We start from the raw sequence: 21,479 nt of genomic DNA on the forward strand, positions 1-21,479 counted from the left end.
ACCCAAAATTACAACAAAAAATATGCAACAAAAAATACAACAATACAACAAAATACATGCAAAAAAAATCAAGATTTGGTTGGCAAATGTTTTGCTTGTTTATCTTCAAAACTTTAGTTAATTACAAGGTTTTATTTGTTGTACTAAAGTTTACTAACAGTAGAGGTTAGTAAAGTAGCAGCATTTATTTAATTATAGATTGATTAAAAATAAATTAACACATTATTAAGATGGCAAGGGAGGCGATGTATTGCCAGGATGATTTAGGACATCCACGCTTGCAGTAAACGGCTGTGGTTTGAAAAGTTTCAGCTCAGGATCAGTGAGTTGGAGGCCGAACCACAGACACTGCGAAGCATCAGGGTGGGGAGGAGAGAGCGAGAGACATCCCTTAGGATAGTGTCTACTGGGGACAGTATTGTCAGGAAAATAGACAGCTCTCTGCAGCAAAGATAGTGAGTCCAAATGGCTGCGTTGCCTGCCCGGTGCCAGAATTCAGCGCATTTGCTCTGGGCTGCAGAGGAACTGGGAAGGAAGAGGATCCAATAGTCATGGCTCATGTAGCTACCAACAAAATAAGTAGAACCAGGAAAGCGGTTCTGCTGAAGGAACAGGAGTAGCTAGTGGTTAAATTAAAAAGCAAAACCCTAAAGGTAATAATCTGCATTACTATCTCAAGCCACAAGCAAATTGTGATTTACTCAATTTTGAGAGTTAAATGGAAGGTTCAAAGACTGGCGTGGGAGAAATGAGTTTCGATTCATGGGGCACTGGCAGAAGCACTGGGGAAAGTAGGTGTCATGAGAATGTCACTTTAAGAAATGCTTGGCTACTCATGTTACTGCAGTGATGTCAGAGTGTGGGTGGAGCTGAACTCTGGCTCTGCTTTTTAGTTTCACTTTGAGAAAAGCTTGGGTGTGTCTATGTTTTTTTGCTTTTCTTTCAGTGTTGGAGCTGAAGCCAGACAAAGCAGGCGTGCTGTTGTTCTCTCTGCCAGGAAGAAACCTATCTCTTGATTATTTGGTGAATTCAGAATTATAACTGTTTTCAGTAGTGAATTTAAACCTGATGTGCTTCTGTTAAAAGGTGTTTCTTTTGTTTTCTGGATGTTGTTTGGGAATTTATTACGGGTTACTTAGTGTTGTATTCTTTGGGGGTTGTATTTGAATTAATGGTTGCTAAGATGTTCACTATGTTTTAAAAAGGTTAACTTGAGTTCATAGAATAAACATTGTTTTGCTTTAAAAAATACTTTTCCATTTCTGCTGTACCACACCTGTAGAGTGGGCTGTGTGCTCCCCATACCATAATCTATTAAAAGTTGTGGGTCAAGTGAACTCCATGATACACTTTGGGGCTTCTCTACACCCTGGCCCATAACATAGGAGCCGTACCATTGAGGTGGTCTTCACTTGTGCCTTGCTGGGACAAGTGTTCGGGTGATTCAGATAACTAAGGCGGTACAGAGGGCTTTAAGCTAAACCATGAGGGAAGGGATCAAGTTTTGGAAGATATGATGAATTAAAATAGAGAAATCAAGGCAAGAGACCAAGGCAGGGATGAGGAAAGTGATGATCAGATGGTAGGAAGGGGCAGAGTGTACAGACTAATCCACCAGTAGAGAAGGCAAGGGGGTGCAAAAATAGTAAAGAGACACAACTGAAGGCTCTGCATCTGATTGCACTTATGGTAACAATATGGATTAATTGGTAACACAAATAGAAATAAATACAGACAATCTGATAGCCATAAGACTAGGCTGCAGGATTACAAAACTGGGACCTGAATATTCAAGGATACATGACATTTAGGAAGCTAGGAAAAGTTGGATGGGCAGCTCTATTAATTAAGGATGACATTGGTACAATAGAGAGAGATTATCTTAGTTCTGGAGATCAAGGTGTATAATAAATTTGAGTAGAGCTGAGAAATAGTAAAGACGAGAAGTCACTTGTGGGAAAGGATATTGGAGAGATGCCAGAGGACTGGAGAACCGAAAATGTGATCCCACTATTTAAGAAAGGCTGCAGGATAAGCCAGGGAACCACAGGCCATTGAATTTCACATCAGTGGTGGGGAAACTAATGGAAAAAATTCTGAAGGAGAGAATCTATCTCCACTTGGAGAGGCAAGATTTGATCAGGAATAGTCAGCATGGCTTTGTCAGAGGGAGGTCATGCCTAACAAATTTGATCGAATTTATTGAGCACATGACTAAGTGTGTAGATGAAGGTAGTGCAGTTGATGTAGTTTACATGGATTTCAGCAAAGCATTTGACAAGGTCCCACATGGGAGACTTATAAAGAAGGCAAATGCACATGGGATACAAGGGAACTTGATAAGGTGGATTCAAAGCTGGCTGAGCTGTTGGAAAGAGAGGGTGATGTCAGACGGCTGCTTTAGTGACTGAAAGCCAGTGTCCATTGGTGTACCACAGGGATCAGTGCTGGGTCACCTATTATTCGTCATTTATATAAATGACTTTGATGGCTATGTGGGGGTAGGATCAGTAAGTTTGTGGTAACAAAGATAGGATGGGTGGTTAACAGTGAGGCTGAGAGTCTTGGATTACTGAAAGATATAGACGGGATGATCAAATGAGCAGAAAAGTGCAGATGGAATTTAAGCCTGAAAAGGTGAGAGGTGTTACACTTTGGAAGGAGTAATTTGACACGGCAATATTCAATGAATGGCATCACACTAGGAAGTCCTGAGGAACAAAGGGACCTTGGTGTATTTGTAAATAGATCTCTGAAGGCAGACGGGCAGGTTATTAGGGTGGTGAAAAAGGCATATGGTACACTTGCCTTTATCAATCGTGGCATAGATTACAAAAGCAAGGAAGTTATGTTGGAGTTATATAGAACATTGGTGAGGCCACGACTGGAGTGCTGTGCAATTCCGGTCGCCACATTATAGGAAGGATGCGATTGCACTGGAGCGGGTGCAAAGGCATTTCATCAGGATCTTGCCTGGGATGGAACATTTAAGTTATGAAGAGAGGTTGGATAGGCTTGGGTTGTTTTCGCTGGAGCAGAGAAGACTGAGGGGTGACCTGATCGAGGTGTACAAGATTATGAGGGGCGTCAACTTCAAGTTTGGAGATATTGGTGGATGGGGAACAGTTGTTCCCTTTAGTTGAAGGGCTAGTTACGAGGGGACATAAATTCAAGGTGAATGGGTGGGAAGTTCAGGGAGGATTGAGGAAAAACGTTTTTACTCCGAGGGTGGTGATGGTCTGGAATGCACTGTCTCGGAAGATGGTAGAGGCATGTTGCCTGAAATCCTTTAAAAAGTACCTGGATGAGCACTAAGCGATGAGCCTGGTGCTGGGAAATGGGATCAGGATTGGCAAATCAGGTGCCTTTCAAGCGGCGGTGCAGACGCGATGGGCCGAAGGGCCTTTTCTGCACTCTATATTTCTGTGATTCTGATTCTGAGAGGAAGGGGAAGAATCCAGTTATTATAGTCCTCATTGGGACAAACGACATAGGCAAGGCTAGGAAAGAGGACCCGTTTGGGGAATATCAGAAACTGGGGAAAGCACAGGGCTAAATCGCTGGCTTTGAAAGCAGACCAACAGCACGGTTCGATTCCAGTAACAGCCTCCCCAAACAGGCGTCGGAATGTGGCAACTAGGGGTTTTTCACACTAAGTTCATTTGAAGCCTACTCGTGACAATAAGCGATTTTCATTTCATTTCATTTCAAGGGTTACAGTCTCTCGATTAATACCCAAGCCACGTGTAAATTGGTATAGGGGTGAGAAAATTAGGGAAGTAAACACATGGTTAAAGGCGTGCGAGGGGGGAAAAAGGGGTTCCGCTTCATGGGGCACTGGCATCAGTATTGGGATAGGAGGGATCTGTACCATTGGGATGGTCTCCACCTAAATTCATCTGGGACCAGGGCACTAATTGAAAGGATAAACAGGGTGGTCACAAGGACTTTAAACTAGAAAATGGGGGGCCAAGGGGAGGGCTCAGGCGAGGTCTGTAGCAAAGGCAGAGTAGTATTAATGGGGGATTTGAACTTACACATCGATTGGGAGACAAGCACCTGTAAGAAAAGTAGTGAATTTCTGGAATGTGGCCGGGATAGTTTCCTGCAGCAATATCATAGAATCCTTTCAGTGCAGGAGACCGCCATTCGGCCCATCGTGTCTGCACAGACCCAAGAGCCTCCACCATATCCCCATAGGGCAGTAACCCCACCTAGCCTTTTGGATACTAAGGGCCAATTTAGCATGGCCAATCCACCTAACCTACACATCTTTGGACTGTGGGAGGAAACCGGAGTACCCGGAGGAAACTCGTGCAGACATGGAGAGAACATACCAGCTACACAGTCACCCAAGGCTGGAATTGAACCCAAGTCCCTGGCACTGTGAGACAGCATGCTAACCAGTGTGTTACAAGATGCAACAAGGGAACAGACAACATTAGATTTAGTTATGAGAATGACCCAAGCTGTGCACAAACATTTATTAAATAGTGATCACAGCATAATGGATATCAGTGTAGCGTTTGAAAGTGAAATGGATGATTCAGATACTAGAATTTTAAACTTGGATAAGGCTGACTTAACGGGATGAGACAGAGACTGTCTATGGTAAACTGAGATGATCTGTTAATGGGTGCAACAATTCAAGACCAGTGGAGAATATTTTAAGAAACATAATCTATGATACAGAGCGAGCATATACCCCTGAGAGAAAACGTTTTCGTTTCACAAGAAAACAGCCAGGAACAAGTAAAATGATCAGAGACAGCATAAAACTAAAAGAAAAGAGACTTACAAAAATGCAAAACATTGCACAGATCCAGATGAATGGGATAGATACAAAGACCAACAAAGGCTCACAAAGCAGTTCATCAGTGCTACTAAAATGAATTATGAAAGGAAACGTGCAAGGACATCAAAATCGATAAGAAGAAAAGGCCGATACATCCCCAGGGCCTGATAATCTCCAACCCAGAGTACTTGAGTGGTCCTAGAAACATTGGATGCATTGGTGGTCACCTTCCAAGATTCCGTGGACTCTGGAACAGTTCCTACAGATTGGAGGGTAGCTAATGTAATCCCACTAATTAGAAAGGGAAGTAGAGAGAAAACATGAATTATAGACCTGTCAGCCATACGTCGGGAGTGGGGAAAATGCTAGACTCCATGTTAAAAGATTTAACAGCAGAGTACTTAGGAAACAATGGCAGAATCGGACAGTCAGCAGAGTCATGCTTGACAAGTCTACTGGAATTCTTAGAGGGTGTAACTGGTAGAATTGATGAGGGGGAGCAAGAGAACATAGTTCGTTTGAACTTTCAAAAGGCTTTCGACAAAGTTTCACACAAGAGGATAGCGTGTAAAATTAAAGCGCATGGGATTAGGAGTAGCGTACCGAGGTGGATAGAAAACTGGTTGGCAGACAGGATACGGGTCTTTTTCCAAAATGCAGGCAGTGACTAGTAGGTACTACAAGGATCAGTGCTATAAGCCCAGCTATTCACAATACATATTAATGATTTAGATGAGGGAACAAAATGCAATATCTCCAAACTTGAAGTTGACAGAAAGCTGAGGGGGAGGGGGAGCTATGAGGAGGATGCAGAGATGCTTCTGCATGATTTGGACAAGTTGACTGTGTGGGCAAATGCATGGCAGATGCAGTATAATCTGGCTAAATAGGAGGTTATCCACTTTGGTTAAAAAAACAGCAAGGCAAATAATTACCCGAATGGCTATAGATTGAGGGGGGGGGGAATAAATGTGAAAGAAGACCTGGGTGCTCTTGTGCACCAGTCGTTGAAGTGAAGCATGCAGGTGCAGCAGATGGTAAAGGCAGCAAACAGTATGTTGGCCTTCAGCACAAGAGGTTTACAATACAGGAGCAGGAATGTCTTGCTGCAATTATACACAGCCTTGGCGATGCCACACCTGGAATATAGTGCGCAGTTTTGGTCTCTTTATCAGAGGAAGGGTTCTTAACCTAGAGGGGATGCAGCGAAGGTTTGCCAGACTGATTCCTGGGATGGCGGGACTGGCCAAAAGGAGAGATTGAATCGGTTAGAATTGCGTCTGCTGGAGTTTAGAAGAATAAGGGGGGGGGCATAGGAACCTATGAAATTCTAACAGGACTACACAGGGTAGATGCAGAAAGATGTTCCCAATGGAGGATTCGGGGTGGACCATTTAAGTCATAGCTGGCACAAAGGTCGTGGTGATTGGAAGTCAATCATCTCAGCTCCAGGAGTTCCTCAGGGTAGTGTCCTAGGCCCAACCATCTTCAACTACTCCATCAATGACCACCCTTCCGTCATAAGGCCAGAAGTGGGGATGTTTGCAGATGATGCACAATGTTAAGCACCATTCATGACTCCTCAGCAGTCCATGTCCAAATGCAGCAAGACCTGGACAATATCAGGGCTTGGGCTGAGAAGTGGCAAGTTACATACACGCCACACAAGCGCCAAGCAATGACCATCTCCTACAAGGGAGGATCTAACCATCACCTCATGACATTCAATGACATTACCATCCCTGAATCCCCCAGAATCAACATCCTGGGGATTACCATTGATCAGAAACTGAACTGGACTAACCATATTAATACTGTGGTTACCAGAGCAGGTCAAAGGCTAGGAATCCTAAGGCGAGTAACTCACCTCATGGCCCCCGAAAGCCTATCCACCATAAAGGCACAAGTCAGGAGTGTAATGAAATATTCTCCACTTGCCTGGATAGGTGCAGCTCCAACAACACTCAAGAAGCTCGACACTATCCAGGACAGGGCAACCCGCTTGATTGTTTCCCCTTCCACAAACATTCAAACCCTCCACCACCGATGAACAGTGGCAGCCGTGTGTACCATTTACAAGATGCACTGCAGTAACTCACCAAGGTTCCTCAGACAGCACCTTCCAAACCCAGACGATTACCATCTAGAGGGAAAAGAGCAGCAGATACCAGGGAACCCCACCACCTGGAGGTTACTCTCCAAATCTCTCACCATCCTGACTTGGAAACATATCACCGTTCCTTCACTGTCCTGGAACTCCCTCCCTAACAGCACAGTGGGTGTACCTACACCTCAAAGACTGAAGTGGTTCAAGAAGGCAACTCACCACCACCTTCTGAATGGCAACTAGGGATCGGCAATAAATGCTGGCCTACCCAGCGACACCCACATCCCAGAAATGATTTTTTTTTTTTATAAATACTTCACCCAGAGAGTGGTCGGCCTGTGGAATTAGTTACCACCGGAAGTAGGTGAGGCCAAAACATTGCATGTTTTTGAGAAGCAATTAGATATAGCACTTCGAGCAAAGGGGATCAGAGGATACGGGGGGGGGGGGGGGGGGAGTAGGATTAGGCTATTGAGTTGGATGATCAGCCATGATCATAATGAATGGCGGAGCAGGCTCAAAAAAGAGTTGAATGGCCTCCTCCTGCTCCTATTTTTTATGTTTCTATAACTCAGTAAATTCCTTCAAAAGGCAACAGTAAGGCAAACAAATCCAGAGCTCCCTGGATGAAGAAGATGATAGAAATTAAGATAAGGAAGAAAAAATGTACTTATGACTGATGTCAAGTAGAAATATAGAACGTTGAGAAGGCAGGTGAAAAAGCACCTTAGAAGAAGCGGAAGGATGATGAGAAAAGACTGGCAACCAACATAAAGGGGAATCAAAGTCTTTTATAGGCTAATAATAATAATAATAATAATATCTCGTCACAAGTAGGTTTCAATGAAGTTACTGTGAAAAAGCCACATTCAGTGAGGCCGGTACGGGAATTGAACCCGCGCTGCTGGCATAATTCTGCATTGCAAGTCAGCTATTTAGTCTACTGTGCTAAACCAGTCCCTGCTATATACTATGGAGTAGGGCTGATTAGGGACTCAAAAGATAATTTATATATGATAGCAGGGCTGAGGTATTAATGAATGCGTTGCATCTGAATTTACCAACTAGGTAGATGCCATCCAGGCAACGAGGACAGAATGTCACCAGAAAAGTTCAAAATTGACGAGGAAGAACATAGAAAACAGGCCCTTCGGCCCACGATGTTGTGCCGAACCTTTGTCCTACATTAATCATAGATTATCATAGAATTTACAGTGCAGAAGGAGGCCACTCAGCACATCGAGTCTGCACCGGCTCTTGGAAAGAGCACCCTACCCGAAGAAGTGATGGAGATAGTCGGAACTGAAAGTTGACGAGGCACCAGGACCAGATGCATCCAAGGATATTGAATGAAGGGAAGAGTGGAAATTGCCTGGGGGACTGCCCACAATCTTTCAGTCTTCTCGAGACTCAGGGAAGGTGGCAGAGAGCAGGAGATTGCAGATATTACGCGCTTGTTCAGAAAACATTGTAAGGATAGGCCCAGCAATTACAGGCCAGTCAGTTTAACTTCAATGGTGGAAAAGCTTCTGGGAACAATTATTTGGGATAGAATTAGCAGTCACATGGGAAAATGTTGGTCAATTAGGAAAGGACAGCATGGATTTCTAACGGGGAAATGGTGCTCAACTAACTTGGTGTTCTTTAAAGAGGTAACAGAAAGGGTTGATACTGTTGCAGTGGTGCACATGCATGGACTTTCGACATAGCAACCCTATTTCAATGAATGTAGGAAAGCATATAAGGAGCAGCATCAGATGTACCTAAAAATTAGGTGCCAACTTGGTGAAACTGCAACACAGGACTTCATGCATCCTAAAGGCGACAGTAGCATGCCAAGTACAGCACTAATTGAAAAAGCAAGCTGCTCTCCTACTGCACAATTATTGCAAACACAGATGATCTTGTCCTCAAGTCTTTTGCTGGACTTTGTGTCAACTGACTGCTTACTGATGTAAGTGACTGCATTTAAAAACAACTGAATAACTGTGAAGTATTTTGGAACTACCAGGCCACATAATTAAGCAAAATATAAATGCAAGTTCTCCTTTTCTTCCTAGATAGATAACTTGTACAACTACAACATAATCAAAATGTGCCCCGTTGATTTCATAAATAACTCACCTTTTCTCATTTCCATAAGATTTTTGTGCAACCTTAGCATGTAAAATTAGTACAGTTTGATCACCACGCTCCTTAAGGTAATTTCGCATTGCTTCCCTAAATAAATACAAAGAGATATGGTACGAGTTAAATTTTAAATCTTCACAACAGGTTTTTGGGTTGGAAAAATAGATAGTGTGCTGAAGAATTGATTTATCACTTGGATAAAAGTTGCAAATGTGACACACATCTGTTTTTAAACAACAGCTTTATCCTAAAATACTTCAAATACCCCTCTACTATGACAGACATTGATTATTGAACACAAGAGGTCACAAATCAACCTACTGCTAGTGCTGTTAATCGGACAATTAACTACTTAAATCAGTGTACCAGGTAAACAAACAAAAATCAATCTCAATTTATGAACTCATTTCAAATATGCCACATAAACTATTTTATAAAGTACCATCCTGCACAAAAATAACCTAACTCCCAAAGTGTACAAGAAGGAATGCCCTCAAATATCAACTGGTTTTTCATTTGTTAATATGTCAACCTACTTCTACAGATTTCATACAATATTCACCAAAGGGCCGGCACGGTGGTGCAGTGGTTAGCACTGCTGCCTGACAGCGTCGAGGACCCAGGTTCGATCCCGGCCCCGGGTCACTGTCCATGTGGAGTTTGCACATTCTCCCCGTGTCTGCCTGGGTCTCACCCCCACAACCCAAAGATATGCCTGGTAGTGAATTGGCCACGTTAAATTGTCCCTTAATTGGGGAAAAAAATAATTGGGTACTCTAAAAAAAATTTTAAATATTCACCAAAGAAGATGTAGATAATTGCCACATTAAATTGAATGAGTATAACTGATCCCCAGTACGAAACCGCGAAACTGAAAATTGTTTTTCTAGTCCTTTCCCCAAGTCTTTTACATTGTAATACATGCTCCATATTCTGTTCAGCATTCATGTAATTGCACAGTGATCCGTGACACTTTTATCTCAAACAAAATTACAGCACATTACGAAGCACCAAATGTGATGAAATCTTACCTGGTAAGGCGTTTGGGTTGAGGTCGCTCTCCAAACTTCCTGTAAAGCAAACAATAAAAAGTATAAGTGAGCATTAAAAGATTGCAAATCCAAATTTCAAAAATGGTACAATATTTTGCCTCCTGGAACCCTTCTCTGTACAAAATGCACTGCCCTCACCCACCAAGTACAGAATGTCTAAATCATTTTTTTCATCATCAGGAACCAATGACAAATCGGAAACAAATTTGACAACGTTTCCTCGTAATTTCATGTTCCATCTTCCTTGTTTCCAAGCCTGGTAGAGAATCTGAACACCTTAGACACAACTAATTGTTCAAGACATCAGGTAAGTGCAAACTGAAAAAGCAGTTCGTACAAAATACCACTTTATACATGTTTCACTACAATACTGTGCTAACAAGATGTACATAGTGTGCAAACCCTAGCAAAATTAAATAACATGTCAATACTTGCTGATGCATCTGTAAATCATTGCGTATGAGAGAAGCAGCCTGAAACTGCGAGTATTTACAGATAGGATAGAAGAGAGACAGATTCAAATTTGTAAGAGACAAATGAACGACTGACATTATGTTGCAGTTGTACAGTCCCCTATCTGGAGTACTGTGTTTTGAGCATCACATCTCAACAAGGGTCATAGTTATGGCTTAAAAAAGGGTAAATGGAGTTCCAATAAAGATCGGCCACAATTTAACTCAATTGTGAAACAGCTGGAGGAACTGACTCACCTACTATTCCTAATCCTCAGTCCCTTGCCTCGGTTAAGAAAGTGATCTTCACAAAGAGATCAAACATGGAATGGACTACGGTAATGGAGGCAAACATCCTTCAATTATTCAACAGTTGGGTATCATGGCATCAACAGAGGCATAGTAGAGGGTAATAGCCCATTTTAGCTCAGTTTGGCTCAGTTGTATACTCTTGGCTTGAATTGTGAGATTGGAGGTTCAAACCCTACTCTAGAGATTTAAGCACATCTTCTGGTCTGCTATTTCAATGCAGTATTGAGGAAAAGTTGCACTGTTAGATGTACTATCAGATGTCAGAACTGAGGCCACATCTGTGATGGGGATGGGGGGAGTCAGGTGCAAAAACAAATACCATGACAAGTGCAGAGGAATTTTATTGTTGTTCCCTCCATAGCCAACAATACCAAAAAGCTATTTTCTGTCCAATTAGCTAGCCTACTGCTGTTTCTGGGACCGATCTGTGTGCAGATTTACCTTGTTCCCCTACATTACAAGTGACTGCACTTTAAATGTACTTCTATAGGATGATGTCTTTTGGGTTGACTTTGTGACATGAAAGCTGCTAGACAAATGCAATTTATTCCTCCTCAAGAGCTATTAAATTTTTCAAATTTTAATTTAAGAAGAACCTACCAGATTCATTATTGCATATCCTAAATTAGGAAAGGAAAAGTGCACATGGCACAAAACAGACTGCTGGAAAGCAAATTTTAGAAATTACAATAGAGAAAGAATAAACAAATGTTGTGATATGCATTTCTTTCCGATGAATATTCCTTCCCATAGATCATGTTTGATTGTCAAATGATTTGCAATGGTAATGTTATGTACATTTGCATCAAGATGTCGATTTTATGCAAGTCAACATTAATATAAAGGAAGAAATTTTTTTCTAAATGGGGACCGACACAGCCTACATGAGCTTATTTTGGAACTGCCTCGACTAATCCAAAATCAGACATCGATATTTCAAATCTGCAGCCTGTTTTACTGATTTAGAACTAATGGCCAGTTTCTGGTTTCCTTTATCTGCTGCTATGAAAAAGTTACTCAGGCTGCACAATTCAAAAACATGCACAAGTTATAATTTTTTAATGTCTATCTTATAATAGTCATGGGTGAGGAGTTATCAGTTGACATGGCCATATCCGAGTAGGATATGATTTCCAATCCAATCACAATTTGTACTATATTCCTAATTATCAACATTCTCCATGAGCAATTCAAAAACCGCATTTGTCAGAGTCTTGCATTAATATAGCAGATCTGATGCAAAAAGAAGTCGCAACATACTTCACTAATAACTAATCCGAACAGCCAAAATATAAAGAAGTGATGAAGAGGGTGACCAAACGTTTGGCTGAAGAGATGAGTTGAGGTTTTGTGGTCGGAGGCAAAATTCCAGATAAGAGAAATTAATTGGTTGAAGACTATGATGAGCGTGACACAAAGGAGGGACAACTGAATCTGAAAGGATTTCAGAAAATTTTATACAAGAGTTGGAAGAGATGTTTTTGGCTAAGGTTGAAAAGGAAGATTAGGAAACAAATATACTGTTTAGTAGTCTGTTCAATCATTCAATGAGCTCATAACCAATTGGTGGTCTAACTTCATATGCCCTCCTTTGCCCCCTACCCCTTAATAGCTTTAGTTAACAAAATATCAATCTCAGATTTAAGATCAACAATGATCTGGCATCAATTATTGTTCACAATATACAAGTGTGGAACCATACAAAAGCAGGCCCAGGGAGGCACAAGTGGATTCCATAAATTGACTATGTTGTAACTGAGGGGGAATAGTCAAGCAAGACAAGGAGGGATAATGTGGTCTGGTCAGAGGAAGTAATGTGTGACTTTTGGGAGGACAATTTTGTGTTCAGAAGAGAAAAAAAACAACCAATCAGTCCAAAAGGGAGCTACAGGAGGGTTAGGCAGGGCGCCGGATGACAAAGGGAAATTACCATGAAAGTGGAGGTTGGAGGTGAGTAAGAACAAAGAAATGAGGGTGGGTGTTCTCTGCGATGTGAAAGCAGACACTCAGTAAATTATCACAATACCAAATAAAGTCAAAGCAATAAATTAAGTGCATAGCTGAACTATAGAGTTTCAAGTGTCATCCAAGGCCTACTTCCCACAAACTGCAAACTCAAGTCAGAAGTGGCAAGCATCAACTGCAGCATGCTGAAGTTATTGCGGAGCATTCCAATCATAGTAAGGTCAACAATCAATACAATAAATTGGTGTTCAAGTAGTATGGTGGGTATAACATCTGGAATAATACAAAAAACGAAAACTATTTTGGGGCCAGGTTAAAGAGGAAATGGGGGCCGAGGGGTGAAAAAGACTAGAGAAGGGAGACCTTCAGGAAGAATGGTACTCCTCCCTTGTATTTTAATTGTATATTATCTGTCTCTAGATTATAGAGAACCCATTCTCAACCCTTAATTCTTTCCAATTGCCAATTCACCTCAAACATGTCCTTGAGCACATTGCTTCCCAGCACCACATCTATCACTCTTACAACTTCCTTGTTCTCTACCTCCTGCCTGCTTTCTACTCTTCGTCAATATTTGATCTATTTTCACCTCTGCAGCCAGCCAATTTCAATTAGCTGTATAAATTAACATCTTTTCACCTATTAAGTATTTTTTGTGCAAATGTATTCATTAAAAATGGTTTTCAAATTTAAGCATGGAGTTTCGCTGCAAGTATAATACTTCAAGGATTGCCCTGCTAATCCCTGAAATGTTCAGTGCTGAATGCCACTTGAAAAACAAAGAAAAATATTATTACGGTAGAAATTGTTTGCAGGCATAGCACAATAGAAAGTGTCATTACTTCAACAGAAGCAGTAAACTATAGAAAGCCAATTCAGATCCCTGCATTTTCAGGATTCCCTATGAAATCTTCGGATTTATAGTAAAACGTTTCATCATTCAAGTTATATTTAACATACTTAAAATGTGAAGTATAACAGCATGAGACTATCAGCCAACTAGTTAGATAGTCAATAGACATCAGGACAATTCACATTCCAGATGAGATAACACAACGTACTCCAGTGTTGAGATAACCAACCTATTCAGTGCTGAGATCTTATTCAACATACAAGAACAAATAAAAGCTAAGAAACGCCAAGTACAAGGCCACTGTTCAGCCATTGAAACCTGTCTGCCATTCAATCAGATTAAGAATGATTTGTATCTCAATTCCATTTACCCATATGGATCCATTTTTTTTGAGGCAGTGTGCCAAATTTCCACCACCTTTTAAGCAAAAAATACTTCCTGACATTTCCCCAAACAGTCCAGCTTTGTTTTGAATTCGCTTTCGAGAGGGGCTGTTTATCAACACGTATACAAAATCAAATTGGGGCCAAAATGAACTTGTAATCCAGAGACCCTGGGCCTGGATTCACATCCCACCACAGCAGATGATGGAATATGAATTCAACAACAAAAAATCTGGAATTAAAATCATTTAATGATAACCATAAAACCATTGCAATTGTTGTAAAAAACCATCTGGTTCCCTTTAGGCAACAAAATCTGCCACCCATACCTGGTCTGACTTATATGTGGCTGACTTTTAAATGCCCTCTGAAATGGCTTAGCAAGCCATGCGGGATCAAACTACTATTAAATAAATAAGGAATGAAAGCAGACAGACCACCTGGCATTGATCTAGGCACTGGAACCGATAGCAGCAAACCCAGCCCTGTCAGCCCTTCAAAGATCCCCCTTACTAACATCTGGGGGCTTGTACCAAAATTGGGAGAGCTGTCTAACAACAACAGCCTGACATTGAATGGACCATACTTTACAGAGAATGTCCCAGACATCCCATCCCACTCAACAGAGGTGGTAGCACTGTGGCATACTGCCAGGAGAGAGTTGCCCTGGAGTTCTCAACAATGCCTCCAGACACCACGGCATTAGGTCAAACACGGACAAGAAACTTCTTGCTGCTTACCACCCTATCTTAGCTGATGAATCAGTGCTCTTCCATGCTGAACACCACTTGGAGGAAGTACGGAGGATGGCAAGGGTACAGAATGCAATCTGAGTGGGGAACTTCAATCAAGAGTGATTCGCTGGTCCACTACATATCGCGAGGGCAGGATCCTAAAGGACATAGCTGCTGGACTGGGTCTGCAAAAGGTGGTGAGGGAGTCAACAAGTGAGAAAAACATACTTGACCTCAGTCATGAACTTGCATGCTGCACATGCAGCTGTCCACACATTATCAGTAGGAGTGATCGCCGCACAGTACTTGTGAAGTCTGTCTTCACATTGCGGATACCCTCCATCATGTTGTGCTACCATTGTGCTAAACGGGATAGATCGAGAACAGATCTAGAAACACATGACTTGAGGCACTGTGGGTCACCAGTAGCAGCAGCATTCAACCACAATTTGTAACCTTGTGGCCCAGCACATCCCCCATTCTACCACTACCATCAAGCTAAGGGATCAACCCTGGTTCAATGAAGAGTGTAGGAGGACATGCCAGTAAAAACATCAGGCATACTTAAAAATGAGTTGTCAACCTGGTGAAGCTACACAGGATAGATTGCATGCCAAACAACTTAAGCAGCAAGTGATAGATGGAGCTAATTGATCCCACTACTAACGGATCAGATCCAAGCTCTGCAGTCCTGCCACAATCCACTGTGAATGGTGGTGGACAATGAAATACCGTAACTCACTGGAAGAGGAGGCTCCACAAATATCCTCAGTGAGGGAGGAGCCCAGAACATCAGTGCAAAAGACAAGGCTGAAGTATTCACAATAATTTTCAGCCAGAAATACCAAGTGGATGATCCACCTCAGTCTCCTCCAGAGGTCCCCAGCGTCATAGATGCCAGTCTTCAGCCAATTCGATTCACTACATGTGATATCAAGAAACGGCTAAAAGCACTGGATACTGCAAAAGCTATGGGCCCTGGCAATATCCCGGCTTATACCAAGTATGTATGGAATTGAAGTCTTTGTGATAGATCCTGGCTTCTGTTTAAATTGTGCTATTAGCTAATTTGGACATTCTGAATTCTCCCTCTGTGTACCCAAACAGGCACCGGAATGTGGCGACTAGGGGATTTTCACAGTAACTTCATTGCAGTAAGTCTACTTGTGACAATAAAGATTATTATTAACATTCCGGCCATAGTATTGAAGACTTGTGCTCCAGCACTTGCCACATCCCTAGTCAAGCTGTTCCAGTACAGCTACATACTGGTATCTACCCAGCAATGTGGATATTGTCCAGGTAGGTCTTGTACACAAACAGATCCTACCAAACCAAATCAGTCTCCTCTCAATTATCAGTAAAGTGATGGAAGGGGTCATCGACAGTGCAATTAAGCGGCACTTACTTGCCAATAACCTGCTCACTGACTCTCAGTTTGGGTTCCACCAGAGTCACTCAGCTTCTGACCTCTACAGCCTTGGCTCAAACTCTCGGGGCAAGAGCTGAACTCCAGAGGCAAGGCGAGAGTGACTGCCCTTGACATCAAGGCAGTATTTGATAAGAGTATGGCATCAAGGAGCCCTAGCAAAACTGGAGTCAATGGGAATCCGGGGGGGAACCCTCTACTGGTTGGAGTCACACTGTCGCTGCTCCCCGTCACCTCCCAGTATAATGACATCAAGAAGCAGCTGGCTGAGAATATGAATGTCTGTTGCAATAAATTTTACAGCCAGCTGCAGGGATAGATTTCAAGTAATGCAGTTGAATGAAAGGCAAACAGTTATATTTCATGTTATAAATATTTCTGTTATCTGCTTTGTGTGCGAGACATTTTTTGGGTTGAATAGGACTAGAGTGTGGAGAATGGCGGAACCAACACGAGGAGCTGAAGGAGGGAAGCAGAGAAAAGGGGAATTTAAGTTGGTGTGGATAGAGGGGGTTGGAGGCACGGAACAGATGGTGGTCAGAGAGGGAAAATGCAGCTCCGTAAGAGTGTAGGAGGGTGGAAGGGTTTGATGAAATGGTGAAATGAACTAAGGTGGTAATCCATGATGGGGTAACTACTGTCAGTTTAAATTTCAGGAGGGGAATGTAATTGGCCACGATTTGTACATTCTGAACCTGGCTGTGAAAAGTTCTTTGTTTTAGGTGATGCAGATAACTGACGCAACAGCTTGTGTGCATATTGTTTGTACAATGTTCATGCACATTTTGTGTTCTGGCATTTTTTATATTTGTTGCCGAGTTATTTCCTGTAGTCATGAATTGTCTGTGTGTCTGTGTTGGGGGAGTGGGGGTGGGGTTATGTGATTTGTTAGGAAGAATGGAGGCAGAGACTATTTTCTAAATGGGCAACGGCTTAGGAAATCAGAAGCGCAAAGGGACTTCAGGAGTCCTCATCAAGATTCTCTTATGGTGAATGTTCAGTTGACAGTGAAGAAGGCAAATGCAATGTTGCATTCATGACGAGGGGGCTAGAATACAAGACCAGGGATGTACTTCTGCGGCTGAATAAGGCTCTGGTCAGACCCAATTTGGAGTATTGTGAGCAGTTTTGGGCCCTGTATCCAAGGAAAGGTGTGCTGGCCTTGGAAAGGGTGCAGAGGAGATTCACTAGAATGATCCCTGGAATGAAGAGCTTGTTATATGAGAAGCAGTTGAGGACTCAAGTCTGTAATACTTTATACTTATCTGGATGAGTACAGCTCCAACAGCGCACAACAAACTCTAATGTTTTCCTGGGCAAAGCAGCCTGATTGATTGGTATGCCATCCACAAATATCCAGACCCTCCACCATTGATGCAGCTGTGTACCACCTACAGGATGCACTGCAGGGACTCATCGAGGCTCCTTCAGTCGCACCTTCCAAACACACAATCATTACCACCTCGAGGGACAAGGAAAGCAAACTCATGGGAACAGCACCACTTGGAAGTTCCCCTGCAAGCCACCATCTTGACTTGGAAATATATGATCCACCGTTCCTTTAATATTGCTGGGTCCAACTCCTAGAACTCCCTTCCTAACAGCACTGTGGGTGTACCTACACCGTGCAGACAATAACAGTTCAAGAAAGCAGCTCACCACCACCTTCGAGGGCAATTAAGGATGGGCAATAAATGCTGGCCTAGCCAGCGACACCTGCATCCCATGAATAATTTTTTTTAAATGATCTCCATCTGTGCCACAAGTTCATCTATCTTATTGCAGATGCTTCATATATTCAGATAAAAAACCTTTAATTTCATTTTACTTTCAGTCTCTGCAATGACCTCATTCGCTGATGTACAATTTATGTTAAACTCTGTCCCTTCCTGTCCCACTTGCTTGTCTTTACCTGCATTGTTGCACTGTTCCACAGATCTCTATTTGGTTTGCATACTCCAGCTACATGTCCAATTTTGGCTGTGTACTCCTTTAGCTTCCATCTTGAGTGAGACATTAGATTGAAAGGCTTACAAAAATAACAGTTCTCTGTGATCAGTACAAAATTCTGCAGTCTCAAAGCTCAGACCCAGCTTGTACCTAACCCAATATTTGCATAGTTCATTTTGTGATAAAAAATTTCAGTACATAGCCCACTACATGGTGCATATTTATTTCATATCACAATTATAGGGTTTCATATCAACAGATAGAAATGTCCCACAGGGAACTGGCTGGGCATGATGGACAAATGACCTCCCTGTGCAGTAAATGACTGTGCAACCAGTACAGAAAGTTAAAGACTTAAGTTTTGTACTTAAAAAAAAAATTTAAAATTGAAATGCAACGCTTGGTACGACAAACAGCCCAAGCACTGCCAGAAACTCACCCGGCTTGACATTATTTCCTACTTAAACTGTACTGAAGTACCTTTCTTATTATAACCCATTCCCTAAGGAAAAGAAGGAGTGGAGGCACACCCATTGGGCATCAGAACACTCACTGAGGCCATACCATAATTCAGTAAACTAAAATGATCAGAGTATGTAGGCAGTTAGAGTTAAGAAAATGATTGATTTCTGATATACAGTATGAAAATTCAAATTCTTCCTGAAATTTTAAGCAGTGATAGCACAAACCTGTACTCAAGAATTAGATGCAAAGTGAATAGAGCATTTTTGAGAATAACTGCAACATTACAAAACTTTGTGCAGGAGAATAACATTGCCCAAATATGCCACATTTTTGCTTATCCTTGGTTTCAGTATTTTGTTCCCAAAAATTCAGTTGATGCATCAGTATGCTATGCCATGAAGTTGTGGCATACAGATTTCTGGAGTTATTCTTCCGACCCAGTGTATCAAGAAAGTACCAAGAGAACAGAAATAAGTAATCCAAGCTATACATAAACTTCCCAGTGACTGCAGAGTTATGTATATCAGTAAGTTTGTTAACAAAACTAATGAAGAAATAAAGGTGCTCCCCGTCTTCCTCATCACAATCTCTCCTATCCCCCCCCCCACCAGTACATAATCAAATGGCAAAATAATTAGAAAACAATGTTACCTACCAAACTTTCAAACAGACTCCTTCAGGAAAATTCTTGACTCAATTTCAGATTTAAATTGGTCAAACCTTGGATTTATAAATCTAATCATGTATTTGTAAGATGAATATTTCCCAAACTTTGTCTGAAGAACGAATACAAAAATTTTGAAGCACCAATGTGCAGTATTCTTATTCAAAATGGTACCAAGAGTCACAAATTATTTAGCTGAAATTTGATAATTCAATTGTACAAAATTTTGGGTAACCCATTTATTTCAGCTTAGAATCATATGAATTTAAAACACAAAATTAATCCATTCTATACAGTCTGACTGAGCCAGTCAAAAAGGAGCCATCCAGCCGAATCACACTTTTCAGATTTTGGTCCATAGCCTTGCACTTGTGTAGCCAAGTAGTTTTTCCTGTGCGAGAAAGAATTTCACCTTAATTACCCTCTAATCCTACTGCCCATTACTTTAAATCTATGCCCCCAGTCAGTTTACAGCATATTCCAACTTCATAATGCTAGTGTTAAGAGGAAACTGAACATCACCCTGGACGGCAAGAAACTAAAGCACAATCTTCACCCAGTTTATCTCAATGTCATCCTTGACAGAAGCCTCACATACAGAGAGCATCTCCTCAAGACTGGAGAAAAAGTAAAACCCACAACAAGCTCCTCAGTAAATTGGTTTGTACCTGATGAGGATCACAGGCCAAGACCCTTGGGTCCTCTGCTCCCACTACATCGTGTGCGCAACTCAACAATGCTCATCACTGGGTACTGTTTGGCCAACGCACCTCCCCTGGTTCCCATTCCTGAGGAACACTGCCCCCCCACATCAGGAGGGCATCTGTAACAGGCAAGCTGCTGAAGCAGCTTAAGGGCCTCCTTAATATACCAGTAGTAATCCTTCCCTCACGCCAGCACACTGAGTAGTAACAACAGAGGACCTATGGCAGGAGGATCGGCAGGAGAAAACATCAACCAGAAATTAATTTCTCATCATAGATCCAACTGCTTGTTCACTTTGGCTTTGATCTCCCACAATGGCAGGGGCCCTTTTAAACCATGGCCCAACTGGTCAAGGCCTCAGTGCAGCTACTGATAATCAGTAGGATTATCAAGACCATCCAGGATGCAATGTTGCAGTTCAATAATGATTGACATTGTCAAGGAGTGTCCACTAACAGAGCTATTGAACACAGTAAGAAGTCTTACAAACCAAAAGGTTTGTTTCAAACACTGGCTTTCAGAGCACTGCTCCTTCCTCATGTGAAGGCATGAAAGCTAGTGTTTGAAACAAACCTGTCGGACTTTAACCTGGTATTGTAAGACTTCCTACTGTGCTCACCCCAGTCCAACACCGGCATTTCCACATCAGGGATATTGAAGGCAGGCTTAAAGAACTCCACCTGGCCATTCACAAGGCAATTGCTCAACTCAAACTGTGCACATGCTAAATAAACTCAGTCTCTGCAAGGAAAATAGATCCTTCTTATCCAGTCTGTCTTCCTCCTCAATTTTATACACCTCAAATAAATCGACTCTCAGTCTCCTCCACTCCAAAGAAAATATAGCCAGCCTATCCAATATTTCCTCAACTAGCACTTTCTAATCCTGATAGCATCCGTGTAAATCTCCTTTGTAACCTCTCTAATATGATCATATTCATCAGTGATGTGACAGAACTGTATGCAGTACTTTAGTTGTGATCTAACTAGTATTTTATATAGTTCTTGTAAAATCCTTGTGCTTTTATAATCTGTGCTGCCAACTAATAAAGTAAAGTATTCTGTATGCCTTCTTGTCTACCTGTCCTAATACTTATTGGTATCTGCGGATGTACACTCCAAGGTGTCTCATGTCCCCTACGCTTCCCAGTACCCTACCATTCATTGTGCATCCCTTTGCCCCCCCCCCCCCCAAATGAATTACTTCACACTTGAATTCCAGTTGCAACTTTTCTGTCCACCTGACCAGTCCATTGATATCTTCCTATAGCTTCTTCCCTCACTACCAGCCACACAAGCAATTATTGAATCATCTGTAAACTTAATTATCTCCCTTATATTTAATTCTAAGTCACTGATATATACCACGAAAAGCACAGGACCTAGCACCAAGCCAGTACCACCCCAGCGGAACTAGCCTTAAGAGTCACAAAAACAGTTACTGACTATTGCCCTGTGCTTTCTGAAACAATTTCAGAACTTGG

General features: G+C 42.0%; 1 protein-coding gene across 3 annotated transcripts in view; it reads right to left on the minus strand.

The window, feature by feature from the left end:
- The window catches only part of rbpjb (recombination signal binding protein for immunoglobulin kappa J region b), a 123,335-nt gene that overhangs the window by 56,928 nt on the left and 44,928 nt on the right, over positions 1-21,479 (minus strand). For 2 of the 3 annotated variants that reach the window (XM_038791452.1, XM_038791454.1), the window contains exons 2-3: positions 10,064-10,102; positions 9,027-9,122 (exon numbers count right to left, since the gene is read on the minus strand). In XM_038791452.1, coding sequence (XP_038647380.1) covers positions 9,027-9,122; positions 10,064-10,102 — 135 coding nt within the window. The remainder of the gene's footprint in view (positions 1-9,026; positions 9,123-10,063; positions 10,103-21,479) is intronic. The other variant, XM_038791453.1, reaches the window with a different exon arrangement.

The sequence above is a fragment of the Scyliorhinus canicula genome, chromosome 3, assembly GCF_902713615.1.
Source record: "Scyliorhinus canicula chromosome 3, sScyCan1.1, whole genome shotgun sequence".
Taxonomy (NCBI): Eukaryota; Metazoa; Chordata; class Chondrichthyes; order Carcharhiniformes; family Scyliorhinidae; genus Scyliorhinus; species Scyliorhinus canicula.